We start from the raw sequence: 20,785 nt of genomic DNA on the forward strand, positions 1-20,785 counted from the left end.
TTTCAATCTTATTAGTTTTTTTTATAATAAAGAAGAGGGTAAATTATGCTCAACTTTAATGTAACTGATAAAACAATTATTTTGATTTTAATTTAGTTATTTAACTAGTGAAAAATAACAATTTAATCTTTTTAATCTTTTTCATTACAGATGTAATGGAAATGTGACATGTTATTTAATTGACCACGTTGGTATCCTAATTGTTGTTTAAATGACCCTAATTTAAGAACCTTAGCTGGGTAGTAAAAGGAGAAGAGAAAAATAAGAAGAAGAAGAAGAGAAGAAATAAAGATACCTTGTTTCTTTTTCTTTTTTTTTTTTTACCCTTCATGGCCTTCTTCGGCCAACCGTCTCACTAAATGGCTCATCTTTGCCTCATTTTAAATTTCTCGATAAGCCTTCAAAATCCCAAGATTAAGACGTTAAAGTGTAAATAAGGCTTCAACGAATCTCAGCCGTCAACCGTCAAACTATCATCATATTTTTGCCACAATTCTTCTTCAACCAACCACGACCCTTGACCGCTGGGGTCATCGAACTAGTGGTTCAAGTTCTCTAACCCGTAAAACCCGATATGGGTGTGGGTTTTTCTCTTTGATTCTCCTTTTTAGGTTTTTTTTTACTTCTCTCTTTTGATGTAGGCCAATTTGGGATTCTTGTTCTTTTTTTTTTCTGGTTTGATGTTGGATGATTGCTATTTGGTAATTTTGTTTTTGGTTGGGATTGCACGGGTCTAGATTGTTTAGGGGTTGGGATTTGGTGGTTATGGTGGTGGTGTCTTGCAAATGAGTGACAATGAGTGATGTGGGTGTGGTAATTAAATGATGGCGGGCTTGTGGAGGTGGCCAACGTCGAGGGTGGTGGTGAGGGAGTCGAGAAGGATGAAGAAAATTGGTGAAAAAGCCTCCCTAATTTTCTCTTTATATTTTTGCTATTTAATGGTGGCATGTTAGAGGGATGATAAGAAAATGGCGATGGTGAAGGAGTCGAGAGGGATGAAGAAAAATGGTGAAAAAGCCCCCTTGTTTAGTAGTTGCATGTGAGAGGGACAATAAGAAAATGGTGGTGGTGAGGGAGCCAAAAAGGATGAAGAAAAATGGTGAAAAAGCCCTCCCTTTTTTCTCTTTCTGTTTTTCTTTAACGGTGGTATATGAGGGGGATAACAAAAAAATGTCCAACATGGCAAGTTAACTGATCCCATAGCTAGTTAACTGCCACGTCACCTATCCAATTAGGCCTGTAATGGAGAATGTTAATGGGTGACTGATTTGTCACTTTTCGATAACGTTAGTGACTGATGGGCATCGAAACCACCAAATATAAATTTCCTACACTCTAACTAAATTAAACAGTAGTATAGAGAAGTAGGGTCGATCCTACAGGGACTGGGATTCCTAATATTGTTTTTACGTGACCAGATTCCAAAGTCATGGTAGCTGTCGTGCACACAACTTGTCGTGTGCTGAACTAAAAAATAAATCAATAGGGATTTTAGATGATAAAGGTAAAAAAATGAAGAGAACGAAATAATAACAAAACAATAATTGCAATATAAAATTAAATAATTGAAATTAAATTGGTAAATAAAATCTGCGAATTGTTAGCCTTAGAATCAATAATTCCAATCTCGAATTTATCATTGAAAGTGGATATTTCCTTCCAAACGATAAGTTGGTTATAGCGACCAAAGCCACCTTAACTGCCAATTCCTCATTGTGTAGTTGATTCCGGTGTGACCTGCAAACCAACATTTATCGATTATCTAACCACATAACACGCATCCGCAATTTAAGATCTCGACAGTCTTGCGATCTAGAAGAGCCCAACTCGAATTAACGACCTCAACGGTGTGGGTTGTTTAAATTCGATCATTATCTCTCTTGACGGAGGTCCAACTAGCCCTTATCCACCTAGAATGCCAATTTGTTCACGGGAACTCAAACGCAGTAGTCGACTGTCTAGTTTTCCTGACTGTACGCCAAACTACTCCAACCCAACGTGCATTTTTTAAGTTGAAGTTGAATTAACTTTAAGGGACAATTGTGACTATCTCATATTCCGAAGATATAATGAATACCGTGTTGTAAGGTTTTAGCACAGGTTCATATCTCACGATTTTCAATTGGAATGATAACCGGTTTAAGGCTAAATGGGGATTAGTTGAGCATGAAAATAAGCATACTCAATTGGGGTTTAAAAGTGGATTTTAATGGAAGATAATAGGTGAAGAAAGAAAAGACCAAGAGGGCAATTGCACCAAAAAATAAAAAAGAATAGAAATGGAAAAAAATGCTCAATTTCTTTTCACACAGGAATAAGCTAATGATTTTTTTTTATTCAAGTGTTCTATGTTACATCTTTATGCCACAAATACAAGGCTTTTTATGAGCTAATTTTAGCATGATTTTCTGCTAAAATCATGTTCAACAACCAACACAAAATCAAAAAAAATTTCTATATATTTTATTTTATTTTTTAGTAACATAAAATAAAATAACTACAACGAGATACGAGAACTTTTATTAAGCACGTTTAAAGAACTAACAATTTTCATGAGATGTTGATTTTACCACAATATTTTCAATTCTATAAAACACTTGTCAATCAAACTAAGCAATAAGCAATTATTCATGAATCACTCAATCATTTGAATTAACTAAGCATAGGAATTAAAGGCTAAATTTCAAACAAACTAATGAATAATCTCAGTATAAGAATTAACACATGCAATGAAAAGAAAATAATAGTATGGCATATCTTATGAATCCCCTTACTTAGCCCACATTGCCCTCAATGTGCAATAATAAAAAGAGAAGAAAGAGAAAGGTCAAGTGTACACCACCTACATGTTTAATTTAACAAAGGGTGGTTTCAACAGTTCAAGTTGGTTCTAGCCAATTTAGTCCTAGGTGTATGTTTCAACAAATGACAACATTAAAATTTGACAAGGCATACCTACACCATAGAAGAAATTCATTTCTAATTTTTAAAACCTCAACCACGTAATTGACTTATCACGTAGGCACATCCTGAAAGCATTTTTCACCATTTTTAGCTTGTTGATTCCATCATTGTTCCTAAAAAACAACACATTTAAATAGATTAAATGATAATTTATTATTTTTATTTTCAACGTAAATTAAATTAAATTCAAAATTAAAATAAATTAAAACAAATATTTATGGGTTGCCTCCCAAAAAGCACTTTTGTTTAACGTCGTTAGCTCGATGGCCTGAATTTTATCCTTTTGGCTCCTTGAGAATTAACTCTTCCTCTACGTTCACTTGGAAGTTCTCATTAAAAGGTTTCAACCTTTTCGTATTGACCTTGAAGCACTTCCCGGGTTTCTTGCTCTTAATTTTGACAGCACCATAAGGAAACAATTGAGTAATAACGAAAGGACCTAGTCATTTGGTTCGAAGTTTACCTGTAAAGATCCTTAGTTTGAGATCATAAAGCAACATTTTTTGTCCTACTAAAAATCATTTACAGGATATCTTTTGATCATTTGCCTTGGTTTTGTTTTTATAAATTCGGGCATTTTCATATGCATCATGCCAGATTTCTTCGAGCTCTTGGATGTGTAATTTTCAAAATTCTCTTGTTGAATTTTTAATTACAATTATGTCGATTTTCTTAGGCACTACGTGAACTAGGTAACCCAATTACTGTCTGAAATTGGGTATATCCTTCTGGCGGCTAGTGATTTCTAAATTTCGACCTCCATCATCGGTGGATTGAGACATCTTTGAGATTCTTCATTTGGGTTCTGCAAAATAGAAGGCAAGAGTTTAGTTTGCGAAAGAGACAATTCAAAATATTTACATGGACTTCTGGGAAATTGTGGTGTCTCTATGTGAATGATAGCTTCATGTTTTAGTTTTTTGATTGCCAATAATTCTTATTATTTTTCCATAACATCAAGATCTAAACTCATGCAAGGCTCAATTTGTAATTCATCCTCTTCGTGATATTCAAAATATAAATTTGTCAAAGGTTCAATTATATCAACTATAGAGACATTTGACATTGCACTGAGGCGACCCATGGCTTCATAAACATTGCACTTGACCACTTCACCGTCGAATCTCATAGTGAGTGTTCCACTCTGAACATCAATTTTCGTTCTTACGATGTTTAAAACTGGTCTCCCAAGTAGGATATCAGAAGAATTTTTCAAGTTATCATCCTCCATGTCAATAATGTAAAAATCTGTAGGAAAGATTAGTTCATTTACTTTTACAAGGACATCTTCCAACACTTCTTCTGCATACACAACTAACTATCTGCCAATTGAATGATCACCCGTGTTTAGTAATTTAAAAATAGATAAAGTCATAAAGTTAATAGATGCACATAAATCACACATGACCTTTTTAATGCTAACACTACCTATTTTGCAAGATATAGCAAACATACCTTGGTCCTTACACTTAGGCGGAATTTTCTTTTATAAAACCACAAAGACATTTTCTCCTACACCTATTATTTCATTACCTATGAGCTTCTTCTTTCCAGTGCATAATTCTTTTAAGAATTTCGCATAGCATGGAACTTGCTTTATCGCATTAAGCAAGAGTATGTTAATTTTAACTTTTCGAAACATCTCTAGGATTTCTTTCTCTTTTCGCCCCTTTTTACATTGAGCGAGCCTTCCAAAAAATGAAGGTGGTACCACAAATGGCTTTTATAGTGTCGACTCCGTAGTAGCTGCTGGATCAAGTTTTTGTTCTTTCTGTCTAGTGTCGTAAGCACGACTCATGCCAGGTGCTGGCTTCAAAACTGTTCCATTTTTTAAGGTCATAACACTTTCATTTTATCGTGGATTTGGCTCTTTTTTGAGACAAAAACTTCCTTGGGATTCTAATCTACTAATCATAAGCGCAAGTTTACTTATTTGCTAATCTATTTCTTGTAGGTGCACTTTAGTCTTTTGTTGGAACTTTTCAGTACTAGCAACTAATCTCTCCACTATGACCTTAAGAGATGTCTTTGGGGGTTAAAATTGTTGAGTCGTTTGTGGCATTGGCTGATACGGTTGGTTGTAATAAGGATTCAATCCAGAACTTAGATTTGGGTGATCTCTCCACCCCACATTATAAGCGTCCGAACATAAGTCTGTTAGATGATCATGCATGGCACAAATCCCGCACAATCGAGCTGTGTTCATTTTTCCTAAAAGTAAATTTTGAACTACATTAGTGAGCTCATCATTTTTATCTTTTAATGATGGTGTATTTAGCCCATGAACTCGTCTTGTAGGTTTTGTACTTGGTCAAAATTTTTGGGAATTCACAACCGTGGTTGAAATCAATTCCCTTGTTATTTGAGGAGTCATGTTAACAAGTGCTCCTCCACTAGCGACATCAATCATCTTCATTTCCATAAGGAGTAAACCCTCATAGAAATATTAAAAAATGATTGTTCAATTAGGTCATGTTGTGGGCAAGTTGCACACAACTTCTTGTATCGCTTCTAGTAGTCATAGAGTGATTCGTCTCCTTTTGTTGTATTTTGACAATATCTTTCCTTAATTTAGTTGCCTGAGTTGTTGGAAAGAATCTGTCAAGAAATAAGCGAGACATGTTAGACCATGTATTAACTAATCTTGGAGGTAAATAAAGCAATCACTCTCTAGAAAAGTCGATTAACAAGGAAGGAAAAGTTTGAAGTTTAATTTGATCTTCTGTTTCTCCCTAAGGCTTCATGCTTAAGCAAACCATGTGGAATTCCTTAAGATGAATCTGGGGATTCTTGTTTTACGAACCGTGAAAAGTGGGCAATAGATGAATTAAGCCAGATTTTAATTCAAACAGTGTTCCTCCCGTCAGATAAGTTATGCACAACAACAATTGCTCATCTTGTGTTGTAGCGAGTTGTCGAATGGTTTGATCTGCCATTTCTTCAGGTTCACTGAGTGTATTGTAAATGTCTTCCATGTAAGGTAGTGTTTTGTATTCGGATTCTTTCACTTATAGTCATTTTTTGCGTCGAATAGCCTCTCTTCACAGTGATCGAGCTAACTTCTCAATTTCCAGTTCAAATTCTAAGGTCCTCGTTTATGACCTAGTCATAAGTAAAAGAAATTAAATTAGAATTATTTTTCAAGTCCCCGACAATGGCGCCAAAATTTGATAGGCATCGAAACCTCCAAATATAAATTTCTTACACTCTAATTGAATTAAATAGTAGTATAGAAAACTAAGGTCGATCCTATAGGGACTGGGATTCCTAATATCATTTTTACATGACCAGATTCCAAAGTCATGGCAGCTATCGTGCCCACGACTTGTCATTTGCTGAACTAAAAAATAAATCAATAGGGATTTTAGATGATAAAGGTGAAAAAATGAATAGAACGAAATAATAACATAATGATAATTGCAATATAAAATTAAATAATTGAAATTAAATTGGTAAATAAAATCTGTGAATTCTTAGCCTTAGAATAGGTAATTCCAATCTCGAGTTGATCATTGAAAGTAGATTTTTACTTCCAATCGGTAAGTTGGTTATAGCGACCAAGGATGTCTTAACCGCCAACTCCTCCTTATGTAGTTTATTATGGTACTACCTGCAAACCAACCCTTACCGACTATCTAACCATGTGACACGTATCCGCAATTTAAGATTTCGGTAGCCTTGCAATCTAGAAGAGTCCAACTTGAATTAACGACCTCAACTGCGTGAGACGTTTAAATTCAATCACTATCTCCCTTGACGAAGGTTCAATTGGCCCTTATCCACCTCAACATGCCAATTTGTTCACGAGAACTCGAACGCAGCAGACGACCGTCTCATTTTCCCAATTGTACGCCAAACTACTCCAACCCAACGTGCATTTTTTGAATGGAAATAGAATTAACTTTAAGGGACGATTGTGACTATCTCATATTCCGGAGAGATAATAAATATCATGTTGTAAGGTTTTAGTGCAAGTTCATATCTCACGATTTTCAAACAGAATGATAATTGACCTAAGGCTAAATGGGGATTAGATGAGCATGAAATTATCATACTCGATTGGGTTTAAAAATATATTTGAATAGAAGATAATAAATGAAGAAGGGAATGGTCTAAGAGGGCAATTGCACCAAAATATAAAAAATAATAGAAATGGCAAAATGCTCAATTGCTTTTCACGAATGAGCTAATGGTTTTTTTTTATTCAAGTGTTTTCCAGTACAACTTTATGCCACAAATACAAGGCTTTTTATACACCTCTCAAGAGCTAATTTTAGCATGATTTTCTCCTAAAATCATGTTTAATAACCAACACAATATTTTTTTTTCTAAAAAAAGGATTTGAAAAAGTCAAAAATCAGACTTTTCATCAAGCCAAAAATAATCTTGAAATTTTCAATTCAGCTCATTGTCCTTTTTTTTTTGTTTTAGTTTAGCCTGATTTTGCTTGTTCTTGAACTTCAGCACTCCAATTGTGTCACTGATAAAATTTAAGCAAAAAATCACAAGCTTGATAGCATTCTATTAAATTTTTTACCAAAAATAGGTACACTAAACACACGAAATTAGCTTGCTATCAGTGACTGATTTGTTATTTTTTGAAAGTTGAATGACTGAATTGAAAACAGAGTGACTGTTAGTGTAATTTACCCTAAAAAAATAATTTTAATATTAGGCTCCGCTTGTTTGCATGTAAAATATTTTAATTATTTTATTATGTTTGTTAGTGTAATTTACCCTAAAAAATAATTTTAATATTAGGCTTCGCTTGTTTGCATGTAAAATATTTTAATTATTTTATTATGTTTGTTTGGTGGAAAATGAATTACCAAAGGAAATCATTCTTCAAAAAAAAAAGAAGGTAAAATCAAGAATTTTTTTAAGGAAAATATCTTACCAATTTTTTTCCGTAAGACATTTTCTAAATTAATAAGGCTTTGCTCACTATTTTCATTGTTGAAGAAACAAAAAGGGGAAGCTTTTAGAGTAACAAAGGCAAAGCTCTCTTCACTGTCGAAGAAAACAGTCCCTTATAGTCTAATTTTATATTTGTTACGATTTAGCCCCTGAAATCAAAATTTTTACTATTCTACAATTTAATTACTCAAAAATAGATTTTCGTATTCTACAGTTCAGTCCTAAACCTCGTTTTTTACAATTTTGCAAATCGGTCCATTTTTTAAAATTTCCAAGTTTTATAATTTAGTCCTTACAACTAAAACTGTCAAAATTTTCAAAAATTAGTCATTGATTTTGAATAGTTAAACTTTCATATTCTATTTTTAGAATTGTAAATTCTCAAATAGTGTAAATTAGTCCTAAAACTCAAGTTTTGAAATCTTTACAATTTAACCCCTATAGTTTCAAACTTTACTATTTTATGCTCATCTTTCCAAATTTTCATATTTCATAGTCATAAAATTTAGTCACTACATCAATATTTCAGATTTCACTACTCAAATCCTTAGAATTCAAAAAATTACAATTTGGTGCTTACCTCAATTTTATTAAATTAAATCATTTTCAACTTACTCATCCAAATAATATTCAAAATAAATATTTATCACTTTCAACTTAATTAATATAAATTTATATTCTCCAATGTACGAAATTAACAATTAACCTTAATTAAGTAAATTAAGATTGATTAAAACTAAAACATGATTAATTAAAATATAAATAAGCTTTATGAAATAAACTCAAATAAACAATGAAAAGATAATAAAATCTCAAATGTATGTTTGTTTTATTGAAAACGACTTTTATGAAATATTTTTAGGAAATTTGCCAAACAACGAGAAAATATTTTATATAGATTCGTCCAAACACCAAAAAATAAATCATTTTCTAGAAATTATTTTTGGAAGCCATTTTAGTGAAACAAACGCAACCTTAATTAATATATTTGTGGTTATAATGATAAATTTCACTTTCAACTTTTTCATTTTTATTAATTTGATTTTTATTTTTAGTTTAATTTGAATATATATATATTTTAAAATCAGATCAATTTTTAACAAAATGTTGGCTAAAATATTGTTTTCCAATGATGTTGGCGTGACAATTCATGTAGTAATTTATGTGTATTTTGTAAAAAGTTTATTCCAACTGAAATAAATTTTATCTATTTTTCAAACAATAAATTTTTTGTTCAAATGATTTTTTTGTAAAATTAATTTTGAAAATTTATTCCAACTAGAATAAAATAATTTGAACAAAAATTTTTTTGAACTAATTGTTTAGAAGCCTCTCTATTATTGGTGTTGAAGGAGAATAAAAGAAATGATAAACAAGGAGGATTTATGAAACAATTTATCTATTTAAAATTTGGTGCGCAATACCAGTAGAATATTGTACCAAATGTACTATTTTAGTAAATAATGTCATCCACCATTTGAGTTATTAATTTTTTTTAATATTATTGGAGTAAAAAAACCGTCAAAAACTATGAACTCCATAAGTAGATGACGCATGCAATTGCATAAGAGCAATCCCTACTTTACGTAAGGAATGGCATAAGGAATGGGGTACTATTCTCTTTACTATCATTATTCAAAAGGATGAGCCATAGAGAATTTTCTTTTCTCTATCTCCAGATTCATTTGATTTATGTGATTATGTCAGGAAAGACGTAGGACCCTTTCCATTTTTTTGCCTATAAATATACATACTTATACCCCTTCAGTTCAGAATCAGAGAGAGAAAAGAACAAACCCAAGATTTTAGTTTTAGTATTTGAATCTTTAGATCAAAAGAATGGCAGAGGAAGTAGTATTGCTGGATTTCTGGCCAAGTCCGTTTGGGATGAGATCCAGGATTGCTTTGGCTGAGAAAGGGATTAAGTACGAACACAAGGAAGAAGACTTGAGGAACAAGAGTGCTTTACTGCTGCAGATGAACCCTGTTCATAAGAAAATCCCTGTTCTTATCCATAACGGTAAACCTGTTTGTGAGTCGCTCATTCAGGTTCAGTACATCGACGAGGTATGGCATGACAAAGCTCCTTTGCTCCCTTCTGACCCTTACCAAAAAGCTACTGCTAGATTCTGGGCTGATTATGTTGACAAGAAGATACGTTCTTTTTCTTTTTCTTTTTTTGTTCTTTTGGAACTGTATACATAAATAGGAGAGGAAAGTATTGTGCCTGAAATAATGTTAAATGAAATGCAGATATATGAACTGGGGGGCAGAGTATGGAAGACAAAGGGAGAAGAGCAAGCAACAGCAAAGAAAGAATTGATAGAAACCCTGAAGCTGTTGGAAAAGGAGCTTGGGGACAAGCCTTACTTTGGAGGGGAAAGTCTTGGATATGTGGATGTTGCATTCATTCCGTTTTATAGCTGGTTTTATGCTTTGGAGAAGTGTGGGAACTTCAGCATTGAAGCAGAGTGTCCCAAACTGATAGCATGGGCTAAAAGGTGCATGCAAAAGGAGAGTGTAGCCAAGTCCCTTCCTGACCAACAAAAAGTCTATGATTTTATCCTGGAGATGAAGAAACATTTTGGAAATGAGTAATTCCAGCCTTTGTTTATGATTTTAAATAAAATGGGGACATTTATGTTGTGCCTGCCCTGTTCTCAGTTCTTCTATTTTTCCTATTTCAATCGATCAGATGGTTTGGGATTTTTAAATTAAAAGTAATCAGTCCTATACACGTGCTTACTCATATCTTATTTCAATCGTATTAGTTTTCTTATAATAAAAGAGTGTGACAAAATAGTTATTTTGATTTTAATTCAATCACTCAATTTTTCTGTTACAGTAACGAAAAGTTGACCAGTTAAGCATAAATATATATTCAATTGTTTTTTACTAAAATATTTTATTTTTTTATAATTAGTGTAAGTTATTGGTAAAAGATAAATAAAATGTTTCTAAAATTTATTTGTTTTTGTGAAAACCTGATGTAAATAAATTGGTTTTATAAATGCATAAAATAATAATGTTATTTTAAGTTTTAAAATAAGTAATTTGTATATTGTAAGTGTTGAATAATACTTTTGTTTTGCTGAAGTTATATCGTAATTTTAGATATGGTATTTTAATTAATATTATAAATTAAAAAATTATGTTATTATTATTTTATCATATTTACTAAAAAATACGAAAGCATAAAACTACATGGTTTAGATTATATATTTTATACTTTTAATATTAAGAATGGTTCATAAAATGTTGAATCTATAAACTTGTTATCTACTCAACATAATTTTTTTATTTGATGAATATATATTTTATTTAATTTAATATTATAAGTGGCTTAATAATATTTTTGTTTCGGTAGAATTATATCTAAAATAATTTTAATATGATTTAATTAATATTATTAAAATAATTATATTAATAATATTTTATCATATTAATTGAAAAGAAGTGAGAGTAGAAAACTACATGCACAATTAGATTTTAGGTGTTGTACTTTTAATATCCATAATAATATTATTTTTACAAAATATTCACGAATTGATGTACTTTTTTTATTCAATGAACTATTTATTTGATGATTTTTTTAATGTTATAGGATTATTTTTATGAAAGTTTATGTTAATATTGTTGACACCATTTTTTTGATAAAACGGGGTCGAATTGGGTTTTGAAAAATGAAAAAGAAAACGGGAGTCGCCACCAATCCTTTTTGATGATGTATGATCAGATCACCTCGAAAAATAGTTATTTTTAATAAACGATTTGATTTTATTAAAATAACGGTTTTGGTCCACGAAATTTAAAAAAACAGGTTCGGGAGTCGATTACGCACGAGGAAGGATTAGCACCCTCGTAACGCCCAAATTTAGTACCTAGTTGATTAATTAATGTCTTAGTGTCGAAGATTAAAAATTTTGAAGAGATTTAAAATACGATCTTTTATTTTAAAACTTATATAAATCAAGTTACTCATTAAGACTCTCTCATTTCAGAAAGAGAAAATGTCTCACCCAATGAGTTAGAGCACGATATTTTACCTCTTCCGAAATGAGCTTGTCTAAAAAAAACTCGCACAATAAAATTAAAAAGGTATTCAATTGTTTAAGTCGTATGAAAAAATTAGGACCCAATACGTTAGGACACAAATTCTCAAAATATTAAACATTGAATATTACCTTAATTTATTTTATTTAGAAAAATCTTCATCTCGAGAAATCAACGTGTCACATCCAATACGTTAGGACACAACGTATTGAATTCTCGATAATGAGCTTTTTATTTTATTTTTTGATTAAAGAGCATCCTCGATTATTTAGATTCAACGAAAAAAATTAGAACCCAATACATTAAGGCTCAATCTTCTCAAATCTAAAATACGAGACTTTGCTTTTTTTGAAAGTCGAAACTTATACATTAAGATAAATTAATCTAACTTAAAATAGTAGAAATGAAACATGAGATTAATATGCGTAACAAAATAAAAATAAAAACAAATACAAGTGATGTAAGCATAAATAATATGAGCAATAGAAACGAAAATAAGTTAAATAAAAGATAAACCAAAACATACAAAATAACAATGCATATATAAGCAAATAAGATTACAACATTCATTCAAAATAATAATGAAAATATAAATAAAAAATAAATAAAGAAATGAATAAGATTATATAAAAGTAAAAGACATACATATATATATATATATATGTATACAAAAATTGTAAGATAAAAAGCATGTAAGTATATTTATATGTTCGTGAAAATGAAAGGTGTATTGATATATATATATATATATATATATATATGGATATGTATTTAAATTATAGAAATATATATAAAATATAAGTATATATATATTACAAGATATAATAAAAATATAAACATGTATATAGATATTTATGAAAATTATAGATATATATATATATATGTAGATATGTGTATAAATTATATAATATAAAAATACGTATATATATTATAAAAATATGCATGTGTATATAGATAACAAAATTTGTAGTTTAAAATGTATAAATAAGTAAATAATAATAATAGCAAATAATCTAAAGTTTTTTTAAAAAAGGGATATATATATAAATAATTATATAATAATAATAAGAGAAATATATTTAAAGTTTAAATAGGTAAATATAAATAAAATATAATAATAATAATACTTGAAAGCATAAAAGGACATAATAAATAATACATAATAAAATAATTATATACACAAAGAAAAATGCATATATGTATATAAAATAAAAATTAAAGCTAAGAATAATATAAAACTAATTAATATATAAGTACAATAATAACGAATAAATAAAAGGAAAATAAAACTAATAATAATAAGAGGGCTAAATTGAAACTAAAAGAAATTTCAAAGTCGGTATTTGAAATAATGAAAATAAAGGATAAAGGACTGTATTGAAGACAAGCAACAAAGCAGAAGGACCCGCAGCGCAAATCGCCCATTCGGCTTGAAAACGCGAGGATCCTCCACTTAACCGGGTCGGGTCTTCGGGTCAAACGACAAACGACGTCGTCGCCATTGATGCTAAAGCCCAAAACGGTGTCGTTTTGTATCTAATATAAATAACAAAAGAAAAAAGAAAAAGAAAACAGTTTTTACTTCATTTTTCAGAAAAAAAGAAAAAAGAACAGAGAGCTCAGCCTCTCTCTCTCTCGCAGGCTTCAAGCTCGGGCCAAAGGGTCGCCGCCGTGACTCTGCCGTAAGCGGTGGTCCGAGCTGCACGGAGAACGCATTTTCGGCCCGTTTTTAAAACGCCTGAAGGCCTAAGCCTCTGGGTTTTGAGGCCGAAAGAAGGAGAAACCCCCATGCCCCTCTCACGTCCCGATTTCGACGACCGAAATGGCCGGCGAAGGGCCCTTCAGGCGACCCCAGGTAATCTCTTTCCTCTTTTATGTATTTTTTTTTTTTGTAGATGAAACAAAATAATAATAAAAACTAGATCTAAAACGCGAAATAAAAAAAAAACTTCGAATCCTAGTTTAAACTTTTATATCCCTTTTTTATTATCTCCAAAAAATCTCCAACAAATGGTTTCATTTTCGGCTCTTATAGCCGAACCTAGGCTATTCGCCATCATTTTCTTTTGTTTGTTTGTTTTCTCTCTATTGTCCTTTGTTGTTGCGTGTTGTTCTTCGTTTTGTAGGTGTTGGAGCAGGTGGGCAGAGACGCGGCACTAGTCAGAGGCTAGGGTGCGGCGACGGTGGCAGAAGGTCAAGGGTCGGAAGACCCTAGGTGCGGCGCACCTAGGGTTAGGTTTAGTTGTTTGTTTCTGCTGATAGTAGGCTTGTTGGGCCAAATTGGGCTAGGTCAAAATACGTCAGTATTTGGGCTTGGCAATTGCAATTGGGTTCTGGGTTTTGGGCAGTGTTGGGCTTGTTTTTGATTTGGATCGTATCAGGCCCGTTGTAACCTGGACTTATGGACTGTTTTTTTATCTCTGGTATGGTTTGGTTCATTTGGTGCGGGCCCGGGCAAAAATGGCCTATTACAAATATTATTGATTCAATAATTATAATTATTTTTAAATTTTATTTTCAACATTTTATTTATTTTATTGAAAAAGAAACTTGAAATTAAAAATATTCATTAAAAATGAAATCAAATGATTGATATTTGGTACACTAGTAGTGTACTTTTTACTATTCCACAAACAGTTTTTAAAAACATCATGTCTTTGTTTCTTTAAATATTTATTTTAATATTTTATTATATATTTATAAGACATTTTTCAAACCATTAACATTACTTATAGAATTTAAAACTCCAACAATAATGTATCAAATATTTTTGAAATCAAAATGACAAATGAAATAAGCCAGTTGACATTTTATTGAGAAAAAAATTGAAATTAATTTTTTAAATTTATCAAACTATACTTTTATCTTTTATGTTAAATATATTTAATAATTTTATGTAATTAAAATTTTAATAATTAATAATATATTTAAAGAAATAATAAATTTAACTTTCATTACGCCATTGGCTTAATGGTGAAAAAAGTCCTCGAACTTTTTTAAGAAAAGCAATTAAGCCTTTACTCTTTTTTTTTTGCGCTCAATTGAGTATTTGAACTGTCAAAACTCAGTAAAATAGCCCCTCGACCGACATTGACCATTAATTTTTAATGGTCAAGATGATATGGCTATTAAGTTTGACTTTTTTGTTTCATTTTTGTCAACTAAGACACTACCTCGAATGCCACGTGTACTGTTGATGACATCATCATTTTTTGCTCTTGATGTGGCTTTTTTATTTGTTATTATAAATAAATTAATTTAATTAATTTTATGTACAATTTTTATAATGGGTTGAAAAAAAAATAAAAATCATAATCCTTAAACTTAATTGTCACATTTAATTTTTGAAGAGAAAAAACAAGAAACAAAAAATCACCAAATAATAATCTCTCTTGATCGTCACAAATGTTGGAAGAAATTTTGTTTCCCATTTGAATCATTATTGAAATCTCATTTGCCAAGAACCTTTAGTTTTTTTTAGTTGAAATCTCATATTGGAAATCAAAATCCCTTTGCTAAATCCGTAAATCTTCAGCAATATATCGCTAAATCGAGAACCCCTTAGCTAATCAAAAACCATATTCTCCAAGAACATTTGTTCAATTGCAAACCGTAATAAAAAAACCCTAATCTTACTCGAAATCCCAAATCAGACAATCTTGTTTTAAAAAGCTAAAAGCTTTCCTTGAATTTAAGAACCAAAATGCTCAATTTCAGTGCTTTAAAGGCTAATTGAGATGTTAAGTAGGTAAGTTTTTGTGAAATTTCTAGATTGAGTTTTTTATTTGGGTTTTTGACTAGTTTCTTTATAATAAGAAAATAACTTTTTGTTGACATGTTTTCTAAATTGAAAAAGGAACGGGCTTATTGTAAAAATTTTGACGAAAGGCTCGTGTTTTGGGTGGCTAGGTATGCAACAACAATTAGATCCAATTTTAATTTTGCATTGGAATCTATTTGGTGCAATAGAATAGTATATAGTAAAAAAACAACAATCTATTTGAGTGCATATGTCGGGATCTAGATTCTCTTTCATAAAAATCAATACAGTACTAACATTACATTTTCTCCCCATTTTTCTTGTTATTGTTCGGTTTTATTATATAGTTATCTTTTGTGTATGTCTGTCAAAAAATTAAATAAAGTCAATACAATACTGACAATAAACATAACAATGATTTTGTCTTTTGTGTATGTCTGTTAAATATAATTTATCTTGTTTATTGTTTATTTATTAGTATTTACTATAATATATTTGTGAGAATGCTATGTGAATACAATTTGTATGTTTGTTTGTATGACATCATTTATTATTTATGTATGTGATGTCTATGAAATTAACTAAAAATTCGAGTAAGGCAAGTGCACTTATCAATTAATAGTATAGCTATGGTGAACAAAGATATTGTTCCCACGAAGACAAAAAAATACTAGTAATTACCGTCTTTATATTATTTAACCGAATAATTCGAGTGATTAATTAAAAACTAAAATTAACTAAATTAATTAACTAACAAACGCGACAAAGAAAACATCCAATAGATATAACCGAAAGAAATAAAGAAACTCATGATAATCTCCAAAGAAATCAACCTGGAATCTTATATATTGACGAAAATCTGCTTCAGAATCAACTTCAATGGTATTTTTTTCAAGTTGTTTTCTTGAATATTCTATGATGGCTCTCTCCCATCATCTTATTTTTGTCATATATACATCTTAGAATGCGCGAAAAACCTAAAAATCATGATTTTCCACTGTTCAGCGTGCAAATTTACGCAATCTACATGGCCATGTGGAATGGGTCAACCCATGTGGCTCCTGTAGTTTATTCCGATTTTCTAGTTTTTGCTCGTTTTTCACTCCTTTTATTCTGATTTTCTAGTTTTTGCTCGTTTTTCACTCCTTTTACTCCCAAGTGCTCTATTAAGCATCAAAACATAAATTTAAAAGATTAGGAGCATAAAATTCACAATTAACATCGAATAATCACCCAAAAATGTATTAAGAATAAGATTAAAACTTGTTACTTTTAACATTCATTAAATATCCCCACAGTTAAGCGCTTGCTTGTCCTTAAGCAAAATTCTCAATCCAAATTCAAGTTAACCGCCCTCAATATATTGTTTTCACCAACAATGTATTAGGATAATCTACAGATAATCATGCATTGGATGACACTAAAATAATACTAAAGAATACAAGCAATAAGCAGAGTTGTTTAAGGCTTAAAAACATGAGGCATCTCCCCTATCTCAATAATTACCTAGAATTCAAACTCAACAATAAATAATATCATCACTAAAGATTCACTCAAAGCACTCAAAGTGTTTAAGTTTGAAGTAATGTGCACTCAATAGTCGAGCAAGAAATGTTATTACCATAATCTTACTTGAAAATTAAATCTCCAGCACTATATAAATGAGATGAGACACCAATCAAGAGGTCGTTACAAGGTTGTAATGGGGCTTAGGTTTAGAGTATAGATATGGTTAGAAAGGTTGGTTACAATCGAGAATCGAGTTGATCAGTTACCAAACTAGAAAAGATATTCAGTTGCTGAATTATAAGAATTTACATCAACAAGAAATAAAGAGAATAAATGAGCTTTTACACAAAATATGAGATTAACGATTCAAGCTCAATTTTTTTTCATTTTCATTTTCATTTTTTCTTTTCACTTTTTTTAGAACAAAATAAAATTCAGCAATTCAAATGATGAAACATAGTTAGGGGTTAGTAAAAATGATAATTTTACAACATATATACGGGTTAGGGGTTAACATAAATGGGTGAGAAAAAAATGTGCTAGGATCAATGGGTTTTACTAGGGGCTAATTTAACAAGTAAACTAGTTAAATGTTAGGTGGGTTAAATCCTAAGTGCCTTAATCATCTCAGTATATCAAATCAATAATGAGGTCTCGACATGTATAACCAAAGCAAGTTGTAGAATAACAAATCAAGTTGACATACTCACAACCAGAAATAAAATGAGCACAAAATAGAATATATGCTCTAAAGCTCAAAAGCTCACAAAAAAATTATGGTTTTGATGTCAAATTTGTAAATTTAAAATTTCAAGATAATGCTACAGTTCAGGGAGGCAACCTAAAATAATAATTTTTGAAAAACTACTTATCATGCTTGATTCTCTCGTGTCTTAAAGTATAAATCACACAATGTACAAAAATACATAAATTAATCCCAAAACAGAATCGCTAAAAACTCTAAATTTAGAAAAATCAACTCTAATGGTAGGTGTGAGAAAATTACTTAAACCCAAACAACAATTCATGGATTATATCACATAACATATAAAATCCTCCCCACAATCAATATGTACATTGCCTTCAATGTACAAACAAATATAATCACCAAATAAGCACAATATCATAAGGGGGGAGAAAATTGAAACAACCCTGAATTTGGATGATTTTGTTGGAATAGTGAAATTCGAAATCATAGGAGATTCTAAATGAAGTACATGTTCTGTGCACACTAATAAGAAGATAGAAAAAAAATAAGATAAAGAGATAAAAAAATAGAAAAATAACCGAAAAAATAATAATAATAAATAAAGTTTAGAATAAAAACAAAACAAAACATATAAGTATCAAAAATAAAATAAAAACAACTAAAATAATAATAATAGTACAACTAAAAATAAAAATAAATAAAATTGAAAACTAAATAAAGTCAGTGATCAGCATCGTGCGATGTGTCAAAGTCACGAGGCTCAGAATCGAGTGGAGAAATATGGAAATGCTGGCACATCTGTTGTAGGTATGCTTTAAGGTGATCCTGAAGGCTTTGAAGTTGGCCGAATTGCTTCAAATGTAACTACTCAGGTGATCTATTCGCTCTGTTTATCACTGCTTAAGGTGGTCGATCCGATTAGAGTATTGTTGTATACGATAGATGTCGTCAAGTGTGACTGAATGTACAGCAGTACAATGACTAGGAGGAGAAGAAGATTGAGTAGAGTCCATAAGTCAAAGAGGACCATCATCCATAAGCTCTTCATGTTTCATCCAGATGAAACAGTGTATATCGTTGGCGACCCGCTTTATGTTGACATTGTTTCATCCTCATGTGGCTCATAATAGATAATCCTTGCGGGATCATCTATCCAACTAAGGTGAATGAGGAAGTCTGCTCCAAAAAGTCAAGCAACCCAAAGTATCTTGCCAGTGGAGTCACATAAAGACCCATACAGATTCGGCCCTTCTTGTTCTGATCGGACTAGTGTCGACAACATAGAGCCACGAAGTAGGTGACATCAATAGGATGACGTATCTCCATACTCCATAGAAAATAAGCCTTCGATGTACTAACGACCTTCGTGTTTTCCCTCTGACCACTCAATGTATGGGTCTGAATGACATGAATATAGCACAGGGTTGAAGGTAAACAAGTCGCCTTTGACTAGCTCGGGTTGTACAGTGCCTTAGCCTTGGCGATCTCAAACCAACAGAGTGGAGCTGGTCGATGGATTTGTTTGGCTAGTGCTAGAAACTCAGGGTTATGCATGAACTCCTCGAAATAAATTCCAAGAGTGGCTCCAAAGCCCGAGATGCTCAAGTAACGTGTCTAACCCTCAGTTTGAAAGAAATGGTACAAGGCTCATCCTAATAAGAAATCGTCAGTTGTAGAAAGAATGTCAAGTAGAAATCTATTGTGAGTTCAGCATATATGGGCTCCACAATGGTCAAAAATCGATCCCACGGTGTTGTGTCAATCAGAACTCGAAGTCTGGAAGCTAAATGAACTGCATACAAGGCTTTCTAATCAATGCAACAACCCAATCCCAAAGCTTGGTCCCTAAGATGTTGATAATGGTCCTCATGTAGACGTGGAGGAAATTAGAGACACGAATCTCTCGTGGCTATAGTCTGGGCTGAAGACGAAGTGGCACTCGGTGTCTTTCATTGTTTAGAGACGAGGACAACAGCCTTAGTTTTACCTCTAGTGTTTGTCTTTATGTATCTAAAAGAAAAGATAACAACCAAATATCATATAACCAAAAAAATAAACACCACCACTAATTTAGCAGATAAAAAAAGTCAGAAAACATATCCAGAAGTATCGAAAACATATCATCTCATGACAAAAGCCAGATCACATAACTAATATAACTAACATCTATTCCCCATACGAAAACTAAAACTAATACTTAACAGACAAAAAAAAATAACTAAACTAAACTAATTATTTAACACTAATACTATGAATATTAATACTACTATTAATAATAAAATAATAAATAAAATAAAAAGAAGATGAATAGTGACAAATAGTGGTTTAGGACAGACGGTGGTGACAGCAGCTCATACGATAGTAGTAGGAAGAATGATAGATAGTGAAAAATAGGTAGATCAGATGGTGGTGGATGTGGTGATGGAATGAGAACAGTGGTCGGTTAGGAGGGATGAGAGACGGAGGACGAAAAGAAATGGGGGAAATAGGGACAGCAGCGTGGAGAGGAGGAATGGATAAAAGGGAAGGAAAAAAGGGATCTGACGAGTTTGTGAAGGAAAATAGAAGGTTAAGTGAGTAGGAAATGAGAAGGGTTGGGGAAGAAGGGTTGATGAGCCTAGAAAAGGGGGGTGTCTGTAGTGTATGAGTTTTCAGCGAGAAAAATTTAAGGAAAGGATGTGGACAATGAGAGCTTGATGGCGTCGATAATAGGGCTTGGAAGTGAATGGATGAGCTACGGAGGTGACGTGGACGACGATTATGGGGGGAAGAAATCGGTGGTGATGGAACGGCTTGTAGGGTTTAGTGGAGTTGGTGAAACAACGTGAAAGGAGAAAGGACAAAAAATTAAGGTTTTTAGATTTTAAAGGTAG

The 20,785-nt window shown here is 31.6% G+C and overlaps 1 protein-coding gene and 1 long non-coding RNA gene across 3 annotated transcripts; both read left to right on the forward strand.

The window, feature by feature from the left end:
• Positions 1-9,539: 9,539 nt before the first annotated feature.
• On the forward strand, positions 9,540-10,616 carry LOC105783948 (probable glutathione S-transferase). 2 transcript variants are annotated; one of them, XM_052625949.1, is made up of 2 exons: positions 9,540-9,948; positions 10,135-10,616. In XM_052625949.1, exons 1-2 carry the CDS (start codon positions 9,721-9,723, stop codon positions 10,477-10,479), a joined length of 573 nt encoding a protein of 190 aa, XP_052481909.1. In that variant the 5' UTR covers positions 9,540-9,720; the 3' UTR covers positions 10,480-10,616. The 2 variants fall into 2 exon arrangements, with proteins under 2 accessions (XP_052481909.1, XP_012465118.1); XM_012609664.2 differs by having other exon boundaries at positions 9,541-10,062.
• Positions 10,617-13,401: 2,785 nt separating this feature from the next.
• On the forward strand, positions 13,402-14,448 carry LOC105781820 (uncharacterized). Its single transcript, XR_001129620.2, has 2 exons — positions 13,402-13,789; positions 14,061-14,448. It is a non-coding gene; the product is annotated as an uncharacterized LOC105781820 (long non-coding RNA).
• Positions 14,449-20,785: the final 6,337 nt, after the last annotated feature.

The sequence above is a fragment of the Gossypium raimondii genome, chromosome 13 (genome assembly GCF_025698545.1).
Source record: "Gossypium raimondii isolate GPD5lz chromosome 13, ASM2569854v1, whole genome shotgun sequence".
Taxonomy (NCBI): domain Eukaryota; kingdom Viridiplantae; phylum Streptophyta; class Magnoliopsida; order Malvales; family Malvaceae; genus Gossypium; species Gossypium raimondii.

What these genes read in the sequence shown, in the direction of transcription:
- LOC105783948 (XM_012609664.2), top strand. Translation starts at nt 9,721, where the DNA reads ATGGCAGAGGAAGTAGTATTGCTGGATTTCTGGCCAAGTCCGTTTGGG. An exon ending in CTTTTTCTTTTTCTTTTTTT is followed by an intron (nt 10,063 to 10,134) that starts GTTCTTTTGGAA and finishes AATGAAATGCAG; the next exon opens with ATATATGAACTGGGGGGCAG.